At 41.6% G+C, this 23,219-nt stretch overlaps 1 protein-coding gene across 1 annotated transcript in view; it reads left to right on the top strand.

Moving 5' to 3' along the window:
- Positions 1-8,869: 8,869 nt before the first annotated feature.
- The window catches only part of MAP3K2 (mitogen-activated protein kinase kinase kinase 2), a 28,719-nt gene continuing 14,369 nt past the window's right edge, over positions 8,870-23,219 (top strand). Inside the window, exons 1-15 of the mRNA XM_077934514.1 lie at positions 8,870-8,974; positions 9,291-9,409; positions 9,760-9,800; positions 11,282-11,381; positions 11,492-11,605; positions 12,727-12,814; positions 13,380-13,510; positions 14,364-14,443; positions 14,558-14,625; positions 15,347-15,439; positions 17,495-17,701; positions 20,268-20,416; positions 21,562-21,693; positions 21,888-22,017; positions 22,699-22,876. Of these exons, the coding sequence (XP_077790640.1) occupies positions 8,971-8,974; positions 9,291-9,409; positions 9,760-9,800; positions 11,282-11,381; positions 11,492-11,605; positions 12,727-12,814; positions 13,380-13,510; positions 14,364-14,443; positions 14,558-14,625; positions 15,347-15,439; positions 17,495-17,701; positions 20,268-20,416; positions 21,562-21,693; positions 21,888-22,017; positions 22,699-22,876 (1,634 nt within the window). The 5' untranslated portion in view covers positions 8,870-8,970. The remainder of the gene's footprint in view (positions 8,975-9,290; positions 9,410-9,759; positions 9,801-11,281; positions 11,382-11,491; positions 11,606-12,726; positions 12,815-13,379; positions 13,511-14,363; positions 14,444-14,557; positions 14,626-15,346; positions 15,440-17,494; positions 17,702-20,267; positions 20,417-21,561; positions 21,694-21,887; positions 22,018-22,698; positions 22,877-23,219) is intronic.

Consider the following 23,219-nt stretch of genomic DNA (forward strand, 5'->3'; position numbering starts at 1 on the left):
TTTCCCTCCTTCGTGCCTTTTATTTATTTATTTATTTATTTATGCGCGACGTGCGTCGTGACGTTGCGACGTTCCCGTCTTGTGTGTGTGTGTACGGGAGTCACGGGCTCCTGCGTGGGGGGAGGCGGAGCCTGAGGAGATCTTGAGGAGGAAAAAGAACAGGGGTTGCTTGTGAGGGGTGGGGGTGGGGGAAAGGTCTGCTCGAATAGGAGACGGGCACCGGGTTGGGGTGGTGGGGGCTCCTTGCGCGCTTCTTTCCCTTCCCCCTCCGGCCCCCGGGTAGCGCAGGGGAGAGTGAGGGGGGGCCGCTGCCTCATTGGCCACTTCCACCTCCTCCCCCGGCTCTTTCTGTGGGTCTGTCCCCCTACCCCCGCATCGACGTGCTGCTTGCCCCCCCTCCCTGCGGAGGGGGTGTTGCTGGGCCTGCTGTTCTCTCCCCCCCGCGCTCCTCACTGGTACCCGGTGAGGGGTGAGAGTGGGTCTGGCCTCAGCTGAAAGCCAGGATCCTGGACCCCTCCGGTGTTCGAGGCCTGGAGCTGCCGGCTTCTGGGGGGGAGGAAACCCTCCGCCTCCCCCCCCCCCCCCACTTCCTCGTCGCTGCCCCACAGGTAGGTAGTGTGCACGCGCGCGCGTTCATGTCGCCTGCTCTGGTGTCTGAGGAGATGGGGGAAAGGAGCCTCTTGCTCTTGGTGTAGGAGACCCCACCCCCCTTTGGAGCTCATAGCCATGCATGTAACCTATATTTATTATATATGATATATTATCTTTATTTCTAGTGGGTCACTTTTCCTGGTTGCGGTTGTAATTGGGAAAAGCCAAGTACCGAAAGTCTCTGGGGATTCGGGGTTTGGGAGGACCCTTGAGTTGTCATTGAGGAAGAAAGGGGAGGAGTAAATTGTGGTTTCTTTCTATGCCATCCTGCGTGTGTGTCTACTCAAATGTAAGTCCCGCTATCAAGAGTGTGGCTGGGATTTTGGCATGTGTGTGTGTCTTTGGAAAGGAGGTGAGGTTTGTGAGTTCTCTAAACCATAAGGCTTGGCGTAAGCGTACTTATTTGGGAATAAGTCACACTGTGTGTACATTTATCTGAGAATGGAAAAAAGGTTTTTATATAGCGTCTTTTTGCTCTGCTACCACACGTGCACACAAAGACACATCTCCAGCAGAGGAATCTTGTTTCAACTGCAGAGATGAGGTATGGAGAGAGAGGAAATAAGGAAGAATCCACAAGATACTTGCAAAAGAGCATCAGGTAAGAAGTAGGCCACAGTTTAACACTGTGGTTCAAAAAACAGGATGTCAGCACAGATTAGGCTTGATGTTAAAATGAGATATTGATTTACTAGAAGTATAAAACGGGGTTTTAATCCTGATTTGGGATTTTATGGAGGAGTTGGTGCAGTTTTGGTGGCCATGTTGGCTAGTGACAATTTTCAGTGTGTAGTTGTGGAGTGTAGTTAGAGGTTATGGTCAAGTTGAGTGACTTCTACTGACAAGGAATATTGGGTGAATGTGCTGTTTTTTATGTGTTGCGGCTTGTAACTTGTGCTACCCTATTAATGTCATTTTACTTGAGTTCTTGATATTGTGAATTTATGAGAATTGCCTATCAGGTATTTTCAAGAGGGAAAGTGAACAAAGAGCTCCTTTTGCCCTGAGTTGTGAAGTGTGGAAATACATGCAAGGAATTTATCTAGCTTCCGTTCTTACTTTGCAAACAAATTCTTCAGGGTTTGCCACAACATTGTTGGTTAGAAGATCAAAGCTGAGTGATGCTGACCACAACTTAGTGATATTTGTGTTTCATGCTTATTTTCTGTTGAATGGCTAAAAAGGCTAATGGAAGTTCACTTTTGGAATAATGAATTTTCATAGAATACTGTATCTGTGCTCTCTCCACTCACAAATCCCCCTGGAATTCCCCCACATTAACCCTTTACAGCTTTTCATTCCCACTCTATACAACTGTTAAGCTCACTTTTCATTTTCCCAGCCTCATTTCAGAAGCCACCTCTCTTATTCTGTAGCCTTGCTTTGAATGCCTGTTTTCACCTTCATCCCCATATCCATGCCTCCCTCTCTCTTTTTGTGCAACCCCTGCACACAGACCACCCCCATAGTAACCTCCTGTATCTTCCTCCTCCAAATACATTGCATCCACTAACCATCCTTTTCACCTTCCATCCAGTTATGATAAAGCCACCATCCCCTCCTGGGAGAGCCTTTTATTCCTTTGCTTTCATCTTCATCTTGCAACTTCCTCTGCCCCCGTTTTCAACTTCACCCCTTTTTCTTACCTCCTCCTTCCTATTTTTTTCTAACTCTGCCTTGCACACAGACCACCCACCAATTCCATGCCTTCTCTCTACTATTCTGTAGCCTCTTTTGCACATATACCCCATGCTGATATGCTACTATATCTTTAAGAGGAACAGGATTTTAAGAGCAAGTATGCTAGTTACCTTATGTTGATGGATGTTGTACATATATGGGTGTTTGCTTGTTAATAAAATATATCTTCTAAATTACTACATTGAATCTGTAACATCATGGGACCAGAAATACATGGGACCAGACAACACATGAGAACAGAAATGCATTCTGTGAAGGTACTATTGAATATTTGAGGGCTCCACATTTTTATCCCTTTCACATGAGGCAGACCTGAGGGAGATGCTTAAAACAACCAATTTTCCCCTTTCAGTTTTCTCCCATTCTTCCTGTACTCAAATAATGGCAGAAGTTTCAGTAAAGCAGGGATGTAAGAACACTGAGGGTTGTTGTCTAAACCAATTTTAACAAGGAGAAATACAAGAGGTTGGTACAACACATATAAAGGTACCCCTGCCCGTACGGGCCAGTCGTGTCCGACTCTAGCGTTGTGCGCCCATCTCATTTAAGGGGCCGGGGGCCAGCGCTGTCCGGAGACACTTCCGGGTCACGTGGCCAGCGTGACAAGCTGCATCTGGCGAGCCAGCGCAGCACACGGAAACGCCGTTTACCTTCCCGCTAGTAAGCGGTCCCTATTTATCTACTTGCACCCGGGAGTGCTTTCGAACTGCTAGGTTGGCAGGCGCTGGGACCGAGCAACGGGAGCGCACCCCGCCGCGGGGATTCGAACCACCGACCTTTCGCTCGGCAAGCCCTAGGCGCTGAGGCTTTTACCCACAGCGCCACCCACGTCCCGTACAACACATAAGCTAATACCAAAAAGCTAACACAACAGAGCCTTCCCCAACTCTTTTCTCACTCTACTCAAACTCGTATTTTCAACTGCCACTCCCCCCTTCAGCGCTGCAAATTTGTGACTATCAGTTGTATATTTTAATTTAGGAACAAAATTCAGTTTCATGATCATAACAAGCTGAAAGATGTTGCTGTCAGGGCAGAAGCATATAGGATAAACAACTTAGCAGTGTTTTTTGGGGGGAGGAAAAATAGTATTTTGATTCTTGCAATTCCTTGCCGTGTTAACATTACAATATTAAAACATTACAAAAAGGGTTGTCATTCAGACTATTTTCAGCCCAAGTAAATGCTGATGCAGACTTCCTCTAGAAACTGTAAAATTGTGAAATGATTTAATTATCACCTTGGTAGAAAATGACACTTATAAAATAACTCACAGAACACATTTAACTTGATGCCAAAAAGCAAAGAAGTGGTTAGCAACGTAGCTGTAAAGTTTTTTGATGTAAAAAAAGAGAGGTCTGTATAGCCAGAACCATTAAACCATTTATTAGCTGAACATTATTGCTCCCACCCTCTTGTACTCTCCATAACTTGCTACATTGGTTGGTATGTGAACTGAGCTATGTTCAAGGTATTGTAATTGACAGATAAAGCCTTGAACTACTCAGAGCCAGGTTACCTGAAAGAGCTGTTTGATCTCTTAGCTAATCAACCTGAATCTCTATTGGTGGTACTGGATCCTAAAGATTATTTTACGGCAGGGGTGGAGAATCTGCAGTACATGGACCTATTCTGGGCCACCAAGCCACTCAGTTTGGTCTTTGAGGCCATTTCAAGTGACCCCTCCCAACTGTCCTACACATGATGTCATTTTGATGTCAGGTGTGGGGTATGTAAGGGAACAGTTTGGCCAAAAGCACCTTGGCATACACTCTCACTTGGCAGTGCCAGCAACACCCCTATTTTACAGTACAATGGTACCTCGGGTTACATACGCTTCAGGTTACAGACTCCACTAACCCAGAAATAGTACCTTGGGTTAATAACTTTGCTTCAGGATGAGAACAGAAATTGTGCTGCGGCAGCAGCGGGAGACCCCATTGTCTAAAGTGGTGCTTCAGGTTAAGAACAGTTTCAGGGTAAGTATGGACCTCCGGAACGAATTAGGTACTTAACGTGAGGTACCACTGTAGTTCCCAAGTGCCCAGCTACCAACTGGTTGTTGGGTGCTTGGTAGCTGCTGTACAGGGGCTTTGCCAGCCCTGTGTTTGGTGCTCAGGTGTCAAGCCTAGACCTAGAGCTTGCAAAGACTTTGGGCTAAGCTTCCGGTTTTGGCACTTGACAGTCATCTGCTATCATTATGAAATCAGATGATTTATAGATGGATTGTCCCTCCCTTCTGTCAAAGTTGACTTGCAGGAGTGGAGGGTGATAAAGATTTGGCCCATTCAGCCAAAAAGGTTCCTCACCATCGTTGAGTGATGAATTGGAAGGGGGCATTTTGTACGCTTGCTCCTGCCATTTGGAAGGCCCTTCCCTGTGCAATCTATCAGTTATCTGCTTGAAGCCACACCTTGTTCAGGCCTCTCCTGTCCCCTAAGGCTGGACTCTGTCTCTTTGTATCTCTGTTTCCTGTATGTTTATGATGGTGTTCTTGTGTTTTATTGTTTGTTTTTATTGATTTTATGCTGTCTTTCATTGTATATGTGTACTCTGCTTCAAATTTTTCTAACGTTAAGCAGTCTATAATTCCCCCCCCCCCAAATAAGATAAATAGTATGGGGCGCTTTTTTCCTTACCTGTACCAAGAACAACTCTCAGTGATAATCTCTATACAGCCTTGCCAGCTAAATAGTGTTGGTGTTATGAAATTCTTGGCTTGCGAAGAGAGTAATACTTAAAATAAAATAAACAGTTTCAACTTAATGTGTGCAGTGCTGAAGACTACCCAAATCCATGAAAGTTTCTGCTTATCTTCAGTCTTAATTGTTTAGGCAGCAGACGGGTTTCAAAAGTGTTAGGAACAGAGGAATTTCATAATTCAACACACATGTTCTTTCTGACTTTAAAATATCCAGATGTTTCTGTTGTTCATTTCAGCCCATTTTTTTTAGTTTTCAAGATTTGTTTTTTGCAAGAGCAACCTGCAACACAATTTTGTAGTGTGGGGTGCTTCAGTACAGCATCACGGCTACTCTATTCTCCCCTACCTACCCCTGTATATACGTATGCAGTGCCAGTATTCTATGGCTACCAAGTATATTCAGCCCCCATTGGGCTGTTCTGGAGATTAATTTCCTACTGATGGTTTCCCCTCTAAATATTTGTTTTTAATTTATGAAAACCTTGGGGTTCTTTCAAGCCTGGTGAAACCTCCTCCTCCTCCTCTGCATGGATAGTTCCGAAGGGCTGTCACTTAGCTAATTTTAATTGCTATTAGTCTGTACAAATGCAGTGTGGAGTATGGACTGTTTCTGTTCAGGGTTCCAGCCACTCTGTACCATTCTCCTCTCTGCCTCCCACAGGTCCCCCATCTAACAGTCAGTATTCTGAGCAGAGGTGGCAAACACACCTTTTTGCTGAATCCCAGATACATTAGAATCTTGGATTTCTGTGAACAGCTCTCAATTCTGACCCTGGGGACACTTTAAAGTAGTTTATGTGTGTGAACGAGGAAGTGACCTATCAAGACAGTGAAATGGCCTTGTCGATCCATTTTATATCTGTGTCTTTCTCTGGCCATCGCATTCCCGCTCCCACATAGTTTATAGTTGTTGTTTTTCATGACAGTCAGTCAGCATTTTGTGCCCAATGGATAGGTTTCAGAATTACCTGGTTTGGTTTTCCAAATGGGAAGCCACCAGTAGGAAATTAAGCTCCAAAATTGTGTTGCAGGTTGCTCTTGCAAAAAACAAATGGTTTCCCATCTAAATAGATAGATAGATAGTACTCCTGCAATCTTCAGGGTTAGCTGGTTTCTTCTTGTGCATGGGTAGTGGTGTTTCAGCTACTTTGTGTGAGTACAAAATACAGTGGTACCTCAGGTTAAGTATTTAATTCGTTCCGGAGGTCCGTTCTTAACCTGAAATTTCTTAACCTGAAGCCTCCTGCTGCTGCTGTGCCGCCGGAGCACGGTTTCTGTTCTCATCCTGAAGCAAAGTTCTTAACTCGAAATACTATTTCTGGGTTAGCGGAGTCTATAACCTGAAGCGTATGTAACCTGAGGTACCACTGTACTTAAATATAGTTGATATGATGGGGAGAGAGATGGAGGTAGACAGAAACATACATATGCAAACCTGCTGAGCAAGTAAAATGCAGAGGTGCTGTTCCTGTACATGCATGTAGCAGCTTCTTTGAATTGCGGCTTTAGTTGGTTCGGATAGGAACACATATATAAAGCCAGACTTTCATTTGCATTGCAATCATCTATAACAGAAAGCTGTTGATATTCTGCATTGGTGTCTGGAGGCAGTATTGAGCAGGATAAGGGCTAATAAATTGAAACTTAATCTAGACAAGACAAAGGGGTTGTGGAATAGGGGTTCATCCTGTTCCAAATTTGACAGTACTCTCCTTGAAGAATCACGTTCACAGTTTGGGTGGGTTGTGTGCTTCTGAACCTTGCTTTGTACCTGGGTGCTCAAAGAGCAGTTGTAGCCAGGAGTGCCTTTGTCCTGCTTAGCTGGTGTGACAACTGTGTCCATTTCTACGAGGTCGGACCTGGTCATGGTGACCATGTAAACATAGTTGCATCCAGATTGGATTATTGAAGCATGCTCTGCGTGGGGCTACCTTTCCAAAGTTTTTTGAAACTAGTTGGTCGAGAATGCTGGCTTATGGGATGATGTTACACCTGTCCTGCCAGGCTGCACTGACTACTGAATTGTTTAAAAGTATAAATCAAAGTGTTGGTGACTTAAGACCAGGATACTGTGGACAGCCCCCTCCTGTATCTTCCTGCCCTCACCTTAAGATATTACTGAGATGCTCTTCTCTATGTCCCAACTGTAAGAACAGAAGGAAAGCCTGCCAGATCAGGCCAAAGGCCTCTCTAGTTCAGCACCTTGTCACGGTGAGCTGCCTTTGAGAAACCCACAAACAGGACCCAAGCACAAGAGCACTCTCCCCTTCTGTGGTTTTTGGCCACTGGTATTCCATAGCATATTGCTTCTTACCACAAAGGTAAAGAATAGTCATTATGGCTAATAGCCACTTATCTTCCATGAATTTGTACAGTTCTCTTCTAAAGCCATCCAAGTTGGTGCCCAGCTACAGTATGATGCAGGCATGGTTGCTAGGGTCTAGATAAACATCCTTCTCTGCAGCTACACCTAAATTTTTTAACACTTGGATGCTTCCCCCTTTTTTTACAGTGTTTCACTATATGGCAAAAACCTTTTTGTTTGGGCAGGTATTGTTTCATCATTTGGGTAGATTATATTAATCTCTATTTTAGCTGCTACAACTTAGCTCTCTTTTAATTATATTGTGTTAATGTTTTAAAAAGAATTGTATTTTATTCTGGGTTTTAATTGTTAGCTGTTCTGAATGGTGCATAGGCGCCACTAGGGTGGGAAATTTATGTTTTATTGTATTTGTAAAATGTATCTGCTTTTCACTACTAGTAGGCCCAAAGTGTGTACAATGTCAACAAAACAACAAAATTCATAGTAATGTATCAATAAGACACACCAAGATAAACACAATCAGCATATGCATGTAACAGTGTAGCAACCTACAACGATGTTAACTGCACACTTCCGGATTTAAGTTTGACAAATGAGCAAGTCCAGAGGATACCTGTCTTCCATAGCGTTTCATTTTATTGTTGAATCAATCTGATTTTGGGTAAATTTTAACTTGGTCTTCTAATGTTGGTGGACACTGAATTTTCAACAAATCCTGTGAATTGTCTATTTCAAGCATTGATGGCTTGTGATGGACTGTTAGTACTGATTAGTTTGCTTGAATTTATTTTTTCTGCTGGTTCTGATTTAAATTTTTATGGATGCATGCTTTTAGTATTCTATGGATTTGCTCAGTTTTCCTATGGTTTTAAACTTCATTTTTTTAATATTCATACATATAGTCACTCAGGTTATTTTGAGAAAGGTGACTAAAATGTAATAAACAATATATAATTATTATGACAACACAGTTGTAAGTGAGCTTCAGCTTTTTACTTCTTTAGAGGAGAGTGGCATTTACTTCACAAATATATTTCATCTTTATTAAAGTTTACCACCTCTGTTGGCCCCCCCACCTTGTGATCCCTACAGTCATATCTGTCCAGACAGGTTTCTTTTATTATTTTAGTATATGATTTAAGATCAAGAAGAGGTTAAAACAACAACAGCTTTATTGTGTCAGTACAGCCAACATAATGCTTCTCTGCTGCATGGTAATTTGGAGGTCTGAGAAAGGGACTGTGGTTTGCAGAGCTATCATAATACAGCAAAAGCTACAACATTGCATTGTCGGCTATTCATGAACAGTAGTCAAGTAATTCCTATAGTAGCCTTCATCCATACTTCTTCATGAAGAAGCTGATGGGAAAGGATGTGGCTGACCTGTAACTAATTTCCAGTGGCTTATTATATTTAACATTTGGGACATAGCAATCTTCTTTTTTTATGCCTGTAATCATAGTCCTTTCTGAACTGTTTATTCTCTTCATTGCTGTAATTTATGTGTTTGTTTTTCATATAGGCAACAGAAGGGTTCTAATGGGAGAACCAATCTTCTGAAGTAAAGGTTTGCTGGCTGGCTGCAGCTATGGGTGAGTTCTTGGGTTCAACTCAATTTAGCTCAAGTACATCAGCCTTGTGTTCATAATGCAAACCATCATTGAAAACAGGAAATTTTTGCAAGTGTATATTAAAATTTGGAAATCTATGTTAACAACATAAGTTAGAATATAAAGTAGTTCTTGAGACATTAGACAGTCTGAATATATATGAGTTAATAAAATGTACAATCAGAACAATCTTCAGATCCTCCTTATTTTATTGGAGGTATTAAAAATAATAAACCTTGTTTTCAAAGGCATTTTATGGATAGTGGGTACAGATAGTTCTTTTTTCCTCTCTAAACAGATGAGCAGCAAGCTTTGAAGTCAATCATGCAGGATTTGGCAGTCCTTCATAAGGCAAGTCGCCCTCCATTGCCTCTACAAGAAACAGGGAAAGCAAAATCATCTTCACCGAAAAAACAGGTAATCCTGTAATGTGTTTGTCTTACAATGAAGAATGTGTTTCTGCATTTGATGTGAGTGATTTCCACTTGCTGGGAATGTTCCACCTTGTGGTGTACATATTTTTGAAATTATGAGGTAAATGAAAGGGATATAGTGTTGCAGAACAGATCTTAAACAGATGTGTCCTGTGTACTAGAGTAATGCATATCCCAAATTCCCACTTCCCAATAGTTTTTCTTCCATTGCCAAAGAATGTTGCTTCAAGTGTGTGAGAATATTTGTTGGCCGTCTGCAATCCAGGGAGGAATATTCACAAATAATATTTGTTCCCAGCTTTGTTTTCTAGTATGTGTGTAATTCTTTTACAGAATGATGTCCGAGTCAAATTTGAACACCGAGGAGAGAAAAGGTAAAAAAAGATAATCCACAAGTTTCCAGAATTCATTCTGAATGTTACATCCAGTTGATGACCCTCGGCAGATGGAAGGCTCTTTGATCCAGTGGAATGGGAATTGAGGCAATATTTAATAATTCCTCCTAGAACTCCCACATCTGCTACAAAGGGTTACTGGACCCTTCAGAACAGTATGGACTATAGAATGGGGTGTGTGTGTGCAAAAGGAAGATGACTCTTTAATGATTACTGTGATCCCTGTTTCACTGGCTAAAAATTCCACTGAATCAAATTGTCTTCTGTCAGTGAAGGAAAACCAGTTGGATGCAACCCATAATATTTTGTAGCTTTATGGAGTATTGGCAAAGCTTGATAGAGAATAGAGAGATGCCTATCCAACATCAATGTTTAGAAAAGAGAAACTTAAGAAATGTGCTAAAAATGCATGTATATGTGTGAAATATATATGTTGCTATCTTTTGCTCCTAGAATAGAATAAGGAGCAATATATCTTAATAAAATCATTTATTTTGACACATGCACACCCTATAATACTCCTGCATTGCAGGGGGTTGGACTAGATAACCCTTGGGTCCCTTCAAACTCTACAATTCTATAATTCTAATTACACATGCAAAGTAAGCTCAATTATGGCATCCAGCTACTCCTGAATCCCAAAGAAAATGGGGGAGCCTTCATGCACCTGCGTGGTTTGTGATGGTCAGCTAGTTTCCGTTTCTGCTGAGTAAATTACTAATGTTCAGAGAGATCAAACCTGGAAAATGATCTAGCTTCTGTTCTTGTGCTAAAAACTGACTTCAGGTTATTTTGGTGAACAAATTTATTCTGTGTTAGTATTTCACCTCAAATGACTGCACAGCACGTATTTCAAATCCTTGAGATAGTTTGCCTTTGGCATAGGAATTAATTTCCTAGAAACTCTTGGCCAAGTTGATGTATCGCAATTAGGAGAGTTTTACTTTAATGAGGTATTGACTCACATAGTTTAAGCCTGCTGCAAATCTTAAATAAATCATTTCTAAGCATGGCTTTCTAACTTTAGAAAATCTTATAATGGCTGATAAAATCTATCTTCGGAAGCTGATTAGCTCGTTAATTCACTGTGCAAGCTGCAATTTGACTACTACTTTTTCAGCTGCAGTAATTATTTGGTGTAAGGTGGGTTGAAACAGTATTCCGGAATAGTGCAATAGTTTACCCAGCAGCAACCATGTACATTCAATGATTCACTTTACTAAATGTGGGGTTATTAATTTGGGTGCTGTTTTTGTCTTTTCAGTAAATGCACTTTTTAATAATTTGATTTTTAAGAGAGAGTGTGACACCTTATGAAAACATGCTTTAATCCCCACCCCCCCACCCCCGGTATGTCACTATTCCACGAACAAAAATTTAACTTTCATCATTGTCATCAATAGCTACTTGTTTTCATGTCGGTGGATTTCCCCCCCCTATACCTATACCTTGTATTACAGAATTCTACAGTTTCCTAGACCTGTCAAGCTAGAAGATATTGCATCAAAAGCTAAAGTTGCCTTTGGACAGTCAATGAATTTGCATTACAGCAATAATGAGGTAAGAGAATGGTTCTTGAATAGTAGTTGTTTGTGTTATTCCTTAATCACATCAGCTGTGAATAGGTTGCATTGTGACCTTGTTCTGTGTGTATATTTTTCTGCCTGTAGCTGGTGATCCCATTAGCTACACAGGATGACCTGGACAAAGCGGTACAGCTTCTTGATCGAAGTGTTCATATGAAGAGTCTCAAGATATTGCTTGTTGCCCATGGAAACACACAGGTGTGTACATGTTATTTATACGGATGTGTGTGTGTGTATTCAGATATCGTATGACACAAGTGAACTTTCTGTGTTTAAAAATACTCTTTGGGGCATGTCCACATGAATCCAAATCCATTGGTCTGTTTTGAACTAGCTTTGTTTGGTTGTTTGTGTGTTATCTGCTCAGGTGAAGAAATCCAGATGGCTGGTTTTCTGAAGCTCTGTTCAGGTGTTCATTATGAGGATTAACACATGGGGATTAGAGAGCACCACCCGAGCTCCACCCTCTTAGGTCACACTCAAGAAGGTTCCCTGAGGTCCTAGCGTTCCAAAATATGTGAAAGCCTCCATGAGTAAAGGAGGCTTCATTAATGCAGATAGTTGCATTTGAACCCACAGAGGGCAGCAGGGAAGATGCAGAGCTAGTGTGCTCATTCATGAATGCTTCCCTCCTCACATTTGAATGCCTGAACAGGGACGAGAGTCTATGGAGGGCATGAATTGCTGCGGCAACACTGGATTAGGCAGCACACTGCTGCTTTTATAAGTTGCAGACTTTTGCTTCTTACTACTTGCCTCGCCAAAGTAGTGGGAAGGGGTGATGTAGACATGACCTAAATCAATTGAAAGACTGCTAGCAACTGTGTTTTTTTTATCTGTTAGTGCTGATAGCTGCCATTGTGTGAAAGATGGATGCAAAAGTATTTTTTCATGGGCTAGAACAGGCATTGGCAAACTCGGCTATCCAGATGTTTTGGGACTACAACTCCCATCATCCCTAGCTATCTGGACCAGTGGTTAGGGATGATGGGAGTTGTAGTCCCAAAACATCTGGAGGGATGAGTTTGCCTATGCCTGGGCTAGAATGATGATAAACGTAGAATATTACTGACAGAAATAGAATATTTCTTCCCAGTTTTAAAATACTCTGGTTTACATATTTTAAATCTTTGAATTCCTTTGTTTTTGTAACTGGCTTTTTGAATTTGTGATCCGAAAAGAGCTGCTAAGGTTGTGTAGGCACGGCAGCAAATAGCACCTGTCCTCCTTAACAGCCCATTCACTGAAAAGTACAAGAGTGGGAGGATTTCTTATTTTTTTTAAGGGATAAATAAACTGCTCCATGCTTTCACCTTCAGAGTAATACTGAGCCTCTGCCATCGCTGGAAGATTTGGATAATACAGTTTTCAGAGTGACTGAGAGGAAAAACAGGCTTTCTGTAATAGGTAAGCAAACTTCATATTCCTACAGTTTTGAGTTGGTTGGGTGGTGAGTGGAGGGAATCAATATCTCTCAGTCTAATATACTTCACAGAATTGATGTGAGAATTAAATTGAGGTCAAATTTGGAGATACAAATGTAATAAATAAAAAGGTAAGCACTGTGTGTGGGTGAGAGAGAGGAGACCAGCGCATTGAGTCCTAGCGCAATGTGACTTTTGCACCCCCCTTCTCCCTCTGTAGCTCCTATTCCCTCCCCAAATCCTGGTTGGGAGGGTCAGGAGAACCCCCAGAACAGCAGCAGGCAGAGGACAGAGGAAATCATTCTGTCTGGCAAGCCGCAGTACTTGTGCTGACAGAACAATCACTTAAGTGTGGCATTGAACCCCACCCCTTTGAATTTATCTTCCCACCAAGAGATAGTCAAACCTTATTTCTTTTGTGTGCCTTGCAGCATCTGTGGGTGTTCAAATAAATGTCACATGCTTTGATACTAAAATCATATAAGTAGATGATTCTTGCTGGTAAAAGGATTTTTATAATTTACTCACATATTTCAAAAAATCCACAGGTTATTATAGTCGCGACAGAAGCTCTCCCCCTCCAGGATACATTCCAGATGAGCTGCACCAGGTGGCCCGGAATGGCTCATTCACCAGTATAAACAGTGAGGGCGAGTTCATTCCAGAAAGCATGGATCAGGTGAGTGTTTTCTTTCATTTTCCCTTTAGGGGCTACTGCATTAAGGGGCTGCTGCATTTCCCTTAAAAGGGGCTACTGCATTAAGGTTTTGCTGTTTAAGATCCTTTCTTACCTTCTTTGTTATCTTGACCTAACGGCTAACAGTGGACCATGGTGTAAAGGCCAGGGGAGATGCAGCTCTCCCAAAGGCAACTCTTGGTACAACTATATATGCTATGATCCTTCAGGCTTAGCTAAGCAGTGTTGCAAGTGGCAGAAAGGGAAGGAAAAACCTCCCTCCTTTTCTTCCTTCATGCCCCTGATGCTGCTGTTGTTACTGCTTGCAAGGTAAGTGAATGGGGGGGGATATGTTTCTTGGGAGGGTTTCAGGGAGCGATGTGGGTTGGTGAATATTTACACAGGGACATTTTTCTGAATTACCATATTTATTCAGAAAAATGGAATGAGTTTTTTCTCATTCCCACCCCCTGAAGATCTCTGATAATTTACCAATAAATCTGAGGTGAGCTTGAGAAAATGTGCTCATCTCTAACACCAACACTTAATTATGCCTGGAAATGAACTGGTAGCCAGTGTATCTCCTTAAACACTGGATTAAGGTGTTCCCAGTATCCAAATTTGTGCTTGGCTAGTGTCTACTTAGCTCATCATGCAGCTACTGGGTTACTAACAGAAGTTTCTGAGACATCTTCAAAGGTAGCACTATGTATAATGTGTTACAGTAAGCAATCCAGAATGTTAGCAGAGCCTGGACAACCGTAGTCTGTGTTTCCCTAGCTTGTTGCATGTTGCCTATGTATGTTACATCCTTGTAGTGATAGTTCTTCAAACTTTATTGTATTTTTGTTTCCAGATGCTGGATCCGTTATCACTGAGCAGTCCTGAAAACTCTGGCTCAGGAAGCTGCCCTTCGCTTGACAGCCCTTTAGATGGGTAAGAACCACATAATCTGCGCTTCTTTCTGCTGTGATCTTTAAAACAATGAGGTAACAGAATTCAGGTAGTGCTTTACACAAGGATGTAATAGTTCAGTGTTTCTACTTATAGGGAGAACTACCCGAAGTCCCGGATGCCAAGAGCCCAGAGCTACCCAGATAATCACCAAGAGTTTTCTGGTAGGTAAAACAAATGCGTACAGTTTCCGATGCTATCCTTACAAAATCTTCTACTGTAACTTCATTGTGTGTCTGGATGTATGCATAAAGTTTAACCTAATAACGTTTTATTTGTCTTTGAGGCTGTTGTAACAATGACAAAAGTATGAAAAGTAGGAACAACCGTATGTTCATACAAAGATGTTTACTATTTTTTGAAACGCTAGTAAATCAGTATATCAGTGGAGATGAAGCATGCACTTATAAGCCGCAAAAAATCAGTGGAGGCAGAGCAGAGCTATCACAGCTAATAACTTAATAGCCTTAACTTCTATGAATTTGTCTAAATCTCTTTTAAAACCATCCAAGTTGGTAGTCATCCTGTGGGAGTGAGTTCCATAGGTTAACCATGTGCTGTGTAAAGAAGTACTTTCTTTTATCTGTCCTTGATCTTTCAACATTCAGCTTTGTTGGGTGTCCTTGTGCTATGATAGCAGGAGAAAAACTTTGTTCTGTCCATTTTCTCTATGACATACATAATTTTACAAACTTCTGTTTTGTCACCTCCTACTCGTCTTTTCTCTAAACCAAAAAACTCCAAATAATGCAGCCTTTCCTTACAGGGGAATTACTCTGTCCCCTTGATTATTTTGGTTGATCATTTGACTAACTCACTTAACTTTTTCATCCAAACCCAAAATAGCCTAATTGAGAACAGGAACTTAATTGTTTTTTCCTTTAGATTATGATCTTCCTATATTTGAGAAGTTTGGCAAAGGTGGAACTTACCCTCGAAGGTATCATATTTCATACCACCATCAAGACTACAATGATGGTAAGTTTGTGGGCCCCTTAACACTTTCGTGAAAGCTTCCCCCCCCCCCAAAAAAAAACCATAATGCACTTTCCTATCCAGAAGGGAGGCAATTTTAATATTAAGTTGTGTGTGCTCTGCAATACAAAAAGGTATTTCTTGGCTGGTCTCCTTTCCAAGTTTGAAATGTTCCTTCATTTTTGATCTGTTGTATGCAACCATAACAGTGTGTGATGGATTTAGGAACATAATTAATTTTCATTTTCTGAAGGCAGAAATCACTGTTTGAAAGAAAAGAAAAAGGAACCTAAATGTAGGATTGCTGCTTTAGGAACATAGGAAGCTGCCTTGTACCAAGTCAAACCCTTGGTGCAGCTATCTCAGTGTTGTCTACCTTGACTGTGCACTGTTCTCCAGGGTTTCAGACTAAGCTCTCTCTCAGCCTTGCGTGAAGATGCCAGGGATTGAACATGATGTCCTTCTGCATACAAAGCAGATACTCTACAACTTGGCCACTTTCATATTATGTGCATGTTAGTAAACCCCTTTGAATTAGGTGGAATTTATTTCCAAATTAACTTCCATTGGCTTCCAGCATAACAAATACAAATATTACACAGAGGCAGCTGAGTCGTGTTTCTTGTCGACAACTTAATTGTGGATTCTGCTGTTTAAATAACTATGGGAAATTTTCCGTTGTTTCTTCTTACCCACGGGCATTATCGTATCTGAATCTCATTACAATTACTCCCAGTTTTAATAAAGATAACAGTGTACTATATTTTACTGCATTGTACTATATTTTAAAGGCCATAGTTGCCTTACATAACATAAATATAGTACATAACAGTGTACTATATTTTACTGCATTGTACTATATTTTAAAAGCCATAGTTGCCTTTCCACAAAAGAAGTTCTCTATTTGCAGAAAGGGCTGAGATCCTGCGGAGTCTCGCCCTGGAGGAAAGAAGGGAGAGAGGGCAAGGCAGTATTTGCAAATTTTCCACTGCAGCCCCCAGCACCACCCCAAGTTATATTCCGGGATGGCCCTCAACCCTTCGGAACAGCTTTTCAGGGGGCTGCAAGGGGAAGGAATGAGTGGAAACTACCTTCATCTGGCAGGAGTGTCTCATGAAGAGAGATCTATTTCCTCGTTGTCACGGAGGAGCATAGGACGCTGTCTTATTCCAAGTCAGACCTTTGGTCCATCTAGCACAGGGATGTTTACCCCAGTGGTTCCCAGTCTTTTTTGATACGGCAACCCACATCAAAATTGACTTGGTATGGTATGGTGATTTATTATCACATGAATTTAGGACCTTAGGTCCTCATGCATTTTAACTACAAGTTTGCCAGTTTTATAGCCGTTTCTTGAGGTATCCAGGCAAAAATTTCCATAACACTTTTGAGCCACCAGAAGGCGGTTTGCAAGTGCTGTAATGCAAAATTTACTCTTTCCCAAGTTCAGTTACAAGTTTCAAAACAGCATTATAATAAAAGTTGTAAGAGGTATTCATCCTACCAATGAAGGATTATAAGCAGTAATTATTTTGGGCTTACTTATAACGCCCTTGGCCAACTTGTACAAGCCTTGTGCCCCACTTGCAGGTTGGAACCCACTGGCTGAGAAACACTTGCCTGCTGACAGGCAGGGAATCACCAGGGTTTTAGATAGGAGGCATTTTCCTGTACATGCCATCAGAGATTGAATCTGGGACTGCCTGCCACTGAGCTGTGGCCTTTCCCCAAGTTAAGTTCCTCCTTCCACACAGAAAAAGTTGTGTTAAGAGTTGGATCCGAGTCTGCTGAATGTGTACAATCTTCCAAGAGATGGTGCTAGATCCGTTTCCTTTGGAAGGTATTTCCTTATTCCTCATTCATCCTATGCACTTTTCTTTATTTCTTTTTTAATCTAGAGGTAGCATGCTCTGTTCATTTGTGATTGCCATTGAGGTAGAAAAGCGTGGCTCTAGTCTATCTAGCATTCAGTTACTGTCCTTTGCTTCCAGTGGAACGTACAAATGGAAATAATGTTTCATGGTCCTGTATTGTAGGTTTCTTTGTTCATTTCTGCAGGCCGTAAAACTTTTCCACGAGCTAGGAGAACCCAAGGAAACAGCTTACGATCCCCAGTTAGCTTCAGCCCAACTGATCACTCATTGAGTACAAGCAGTGGGAGCAGTGTTTTCACTCCAGAATATGAAGATGGGCGGATGCGAAGAAGAGGAAGTGACATAGACAATCCTACTTTGACAGTCATGGATATCAGTCCACCTAGCCGCTGTAAGGAAAAAAGCTGCATATAATGCCATGTGACAGACAAGTCCAGTAAAAATAAGGTAACTTTAAAATGATTGCAAAAGGAATTGTTTTTGAGAGAACAATCAGACTAGCAAAACAACAACCCCATACCAAAATATATATAGCGCGATACAAAACAGATTTCTTTTTCCATTCCCTGTTGCTGGATATGGCTGAAAAGTAATAGTCACTTGACAGTGTAATCTTTTGGAATCTTTGGGGTCAAATGGGTCCCTTTTTGGTAAATTTGTTATTAAAACCTATTAACACCAAATCTTGAAAAACAAAAACCTCTGGAACTTATTTTGTAAATTTCCTTTGCCAAATCATCAGTAAAATCCTTTGATGGCAGTCGCTGTCACGATCTTCTGGCATCTGGGCCAACACTTTGTTTCAGCATAAGACTCAATCCAGTATGGTTCCTCCATGCTAATAACAGCCAGTGTGGGTGGAAATGAATAAGGTACCCCAAATGCTTGACAGATTTTCTACCCCGTAGAAGTGCTGGACTGTACACAATTTTGTGCCATCGCATAGAGGATACTCTCCTAGAGGTGGTGATGTCTGATTTGGGGTGAACCCAAGCTTAGCTTATTCAGTTCTCTATCCCTATAGGTAAAGGTAAAGGGACCCCTGACCATTAGGTCCAGTCGTGGCCAACTCTGGGGTTGCGGCGCTCATCTCACTTTATTGGCCGAGGGAGCCAGCGTACAGCTTCCGGGTCATGTGGCCAGCATGACTAAGCCGCTTCTGGTGAACCAGAGCAGTGCACGGAAACGCCATTTACCTTCCTGTCGGAGCGGTACCTATTTATCTACTTGTACTTTGACGTGCTTTCGAACTGCTAGGTTGGCAGGAGCAGGGACCAAGCAACGGGCGCTCACCCCGTCGTGGGGATTTGAACCACCGACCTTCTGATCGGCAAGTCCTAGGCTCTGTGGTTTAACCCACAGCGCCACCCACGTCCCTTCTCTATCCCTATATCCACTGGTTATTAACGTCCCCAAGGTGTCAGTTCTTGACATTGTCAGTGGGTTGAACCTGCTTGGCTTGAACATGGCCCTCTTGTTCTCATTTGGAAATGCTTCAGGAGAATGGCCTATGGTGCCTGGAGTGGTCACTCCATCCACCCTGTACTAAGACCAGCCATGGCAACATTTTCATCGATCTGAACGAGGCAGCTTTTCGGATCTTCATTTTTTTGCTTGTCTGATGATTGTCTCAAATAATTTCTTTTGCTATTATTTTAAAGTTTGCATGTACTTTCCCCAATCTCTACTGGACTGCCTGTGTGCCTGTTTTTCTTTTCAATTACTTTGAGTCTCTTTGTCCCGGTGAGTTCCTGTGCTGCTATTTGCGTGTTAGCAGTTTACACCTACAGAAAAGTAGGGCAAGAATGACTTTCATATAAGCCTCCTGGCTCTTGTGAAGCAGCAGTCAGTGGTGCTTGTGGGTAGAGCCCCCAGGACTGTCCTTGCTGGAAAACCCACATGTAAAGCAGCCCCCTTCAGACTCACCCTGATCATGCATCAGCTGGAGTTTGTGCCCGACATGCACAGTGACACTGAGACAATGGAGCTCAGCCTGTGTATTCCTGCTTGTCCCTTCCTGCATTCCTACTGAATGCCTGCAGAGGGCCTATGTATTGCATGTGCCTATTTCTTTGGAAGAACAGCTGGCACAGACATCTCCCTAAAAGTCAAATACACACAGGTATCTTGCATTACTAGCTTCTAGCACTTTTGTGGGGAAATTGGTAATTCTAAAGAGATACACCATGGGCAAACCTGGGATATTAGGAGGAAATGTTTCAATACATTGTCCCTCACAAAAACTGTGTCATATTTAACAAAAAACTTTCCTCACACCTGACAGGGTAAAGTTACTAAGCTGAATGTGACCGAGCAACTGTAATGGTTTGTTGCCCTAATTGAGTACATTGCTATCATAAGCAACTATTTAGTTTCAGTCTGTACTAGGTGCCTCCTCAGTCCAAAGTAATCTTTTGTGTGAGATACTTTGGACTGAAAAGGCATCTAGTACAGACTGAAACTAAATAGTTACTTAACTATTAACTAATGTTCTATCCTTAGATGCAGGGATAAGTTTTCAAGAGACATCAGCAGCCTGCCTATTAATCACACTACTGTGCTTAATGAGTATTTTCTTTGAGTTTTTGACAGATGGAAAATGTTTAGCGTTTCTACAGCATGCTATGTTGCAAACTGCTCAGGGGATATTTATTGATGCCCATTTACTTTTAATAAATAATATTAATAGCTTAATGATTTTTCTGCCAGATAAAGTGCCACTTTTTATTTTAAGTTAATTTAGTTGCATTAAAGTGAGGAATGCAAGAGTAGTTTGTGGCTTGCATTCTTGATCATTACTACAGATTGTTGTCTTAAAGGTTCTCTTTAAATACTTACGTTGCAAAATGCAATGTGTGTATATATGAATCCTTGCTGAAACATTCCTTGAAGTTTTGATCTTCTGATCCTTTTTCTTTGAGTAATAGAAATTTATTTTTTTCATATTCTGTTTTCAGCCCCAAGAGCTCCAACTAACTGGAGACTAGGTAAACTCCTGGGGCAGGGTGCATTTGGCAGAGTTTATCTATGCTATGATGCAGATACAGGACGTGAGCTAGCTGTTAAGCAAGTTCAGTTTGATCCTGACAGCCCGGAGACCAGCAAGGTAAGAGTACTGGTTATGGTTGGTTGGTTGGTTGGTTGGTTGTTGTTGTTAACCACTTTTCACACAGAGGAGTGTCCCAAAGCAACTTACAGCATAAAATACATTAAAACTCAGTATAAAACATTAAAAAAAACTTGAACATGCTCATCCAGTAATATGTGTAATAGTAGGACAAATCTTACTTACCTCATTAACAGGATGAGCATTAAAAGTTTTAAAAAAACTAATTCTCTTTCCCGATGTTTGAGGGCAAATGCTTTAGCCTGGCACCTACAAGCAAACAATGATTGCACCAGGCTTACTTCCCGGGGGAGAGTATTCCACAAATGGGCAGCCACCACTGCAAAGGCCTGTTTCTATGTTGCCTCCCTCTGCACATTCCTTGGAGGAGGCAGAACAGGACCAGGAATGCAGTTTCTAGGTAGCTTCATATATGGAGAGGTGCCTATTGTATCTGTTACCCAACTACTTCCAGAGCCAGTGAGGCATAGTAGTTAGAGTGCTGGACTGGGACCTGGGAGACTAGGGTTCGAATCCCCACTCAGTCATGAAGCTTACTGGATGTGACCTTGGGCCAGTCACTGTCTTTCCCTACCTCATAGGGTTGTTGTGGGGATTGAATGAGGAGGGGGAGAACCATGTACAATCCACCTTGAGCTCCATGTAGAAAAAAGGTAGGCTATGAATGCAATCAATCATCAGTCAATAATATTCTGAAAATTTCCTGTAGTTTTATTTTTGCTGCTACAAGGTAACTTTGCCATGTGGACATTAAGAAGAGGTTGAAACCCAGGCCACTGTGCAGTGAAAATAACAGAATAAGGACTCTTAAATTGCTCAGGTTCATTTCAAAGGGACTTGGAAAAGTCCGGTCTTTATATAAGAAAATGGTAATTTTATGTGGTGTACTAGATAAAATAGTAAGTACTGTCCAGTTTAGCCACGCTTATTTAATAGTTGGGGATGGTGGGTTTGCTAATTCCCCAAGTTCAAGGATTTCTAATAGTGAGCTAAAGGATGAGCCCCAATGTGGCCTTTGGAAGTCTTCAGTTCCAAGTGCAAGTTAAATGATGCGTTTATTGTTGTTTGAATCTAACCTGCTTGTCAGATTCTGTTAAGGCTAATGCTGTGCTCTTGCGTTCCAGGAGGTAAATGCACTTGAATGTGAGATTCAGCTTCTGAAAAACCTTCTACATGAGAGAATTGTTCAGTATTATGGCTGCTTGAGGGACCCTCCCGAAAGAACACTCTCTATATTTATGGAATATATGCCTGGGGTAAGCCAGAGATCTGGATATAGATAGTAATTTAATGTGGGCTAGTTAGAGTTAATGCCAGATAGGGGAAGGGTTCTTAGAGGATTGCTTCTACAAACTTGTGAAACATTTTTAAATGCAGCCATTTTTCATGCAAGAGTGACTCTACTCTTAAAAGAGGCACTACGGTATTCTTATTCTTCCTTTGTCTGTAGGGCTCAATTAAAGATCAGTTGAAGGCATATGGCGCACTCACGGAGAATGTGACTCGGAAATATACCCGGCAGATTTTGGAAGGAGTTCATTATTTGCACAGTAACATGATTGTACATAGAGATATTAAAGGTAAAAATGGGGAATTGCTGATGGTGTGCGCTTACCAAATTGTAGATAAGTAATGTGGTTAGAAAAAAATAACAACTTTTAACTAAATGCCAGTGATGAGCCAAATCTTTATGATGAAAACAAGACAATGTTTTATTCAAGGTTCTTCTTGCAATTAAAATATAAATATATCTGTTGGTAGTTTACAACGTTTCAAGTTAAGACATCATTTCAAGTAAGACTGCTAGAAAATTTTAACAGACTCTCTCATTCATATTGCTTTGTCAAAAAATTCTCAAAACATCTCCAAAGCAGTCAGTACATTAAACAACTCTATCATGGTACCAATAGGTGAATCTTTTCCATTTATTCATTGTGAATGCTTTCCCAGTACAGTGATACCTTGGGAAAACAGCATGGCAAATGCCCCAGGCTCACACACCTCTTGACACATAGTAATTTTATTTCTACTTCCTCATCCTGTCTCCTCTACCTTGGCCTACTTGTGTGGGTGAAGTGCCAAGACACCCTGGATCATTTCCCAGGAAGTGATCTGTGTACACAAATGTATTAACTTGTATGCAAGGGCCACTGAATCAAACACTGAATTCTACGTTGAGCAGATGTATGTGTAATGTCATGTAAGATTCTGCTAGCCTACTACCAGATATACATCAAACCTTATCTTTCTGTGTTTTGCAGGTGCAAATATTCTCAGAGACTCTGCAGGGAATGTTAAGCTGGGCGATTTTGGTGCCAGCAAGCGGCTTCAAACAATTTGCTTGTCTGGTACAGGTATGAAGTCTGCCACAGGAACGCCATACTGGATGAGTCCAGAAGTCATTAGTGGAGAAGGGTATGGGAGGAAAGCAGATATCTGGTATGTCTATGCTGTTCCAATGAAAATCAGTTGTACAGGGGTCTTAACATTAAATGGTATGCTTGACACACGTGTGTGAGTGTGTGTGTGTGTGTGTGTGTGTGTGTGTTTTCATCTACTTAGGACACACTGTTCACAAATCTGGATTAGAAAGTTATGAAGAAGTGGCATAATGATATGACATTAGTAAGCAGGGCAATAGGACTGGTCAGTTGTGTACAGATCTGTGAAAGAATTCAGGTAATACATGTGAGAAAATGATCTCTGGAGGAGCCTGGGATGATCCATTGCCTCTTTGATACAGCTCACAGGCTCCCATTTTTTGAACTGATGCTCTGGTATG

Source organism: Podarcis muralis, chromosome 1, assembly GCF_964188315.1.
Source record: "Podarcis muralis chromosome 1, rPodMur119.hap1.1, whole genome shotgun sequence".
NCBI classification, from domain to species: domain Eukaryota; kingdom Metazoa; phylum Chordata; class Lepidosauria; order Squamata; family Lacertidae; genus Podarcis; species Podarcis muralis.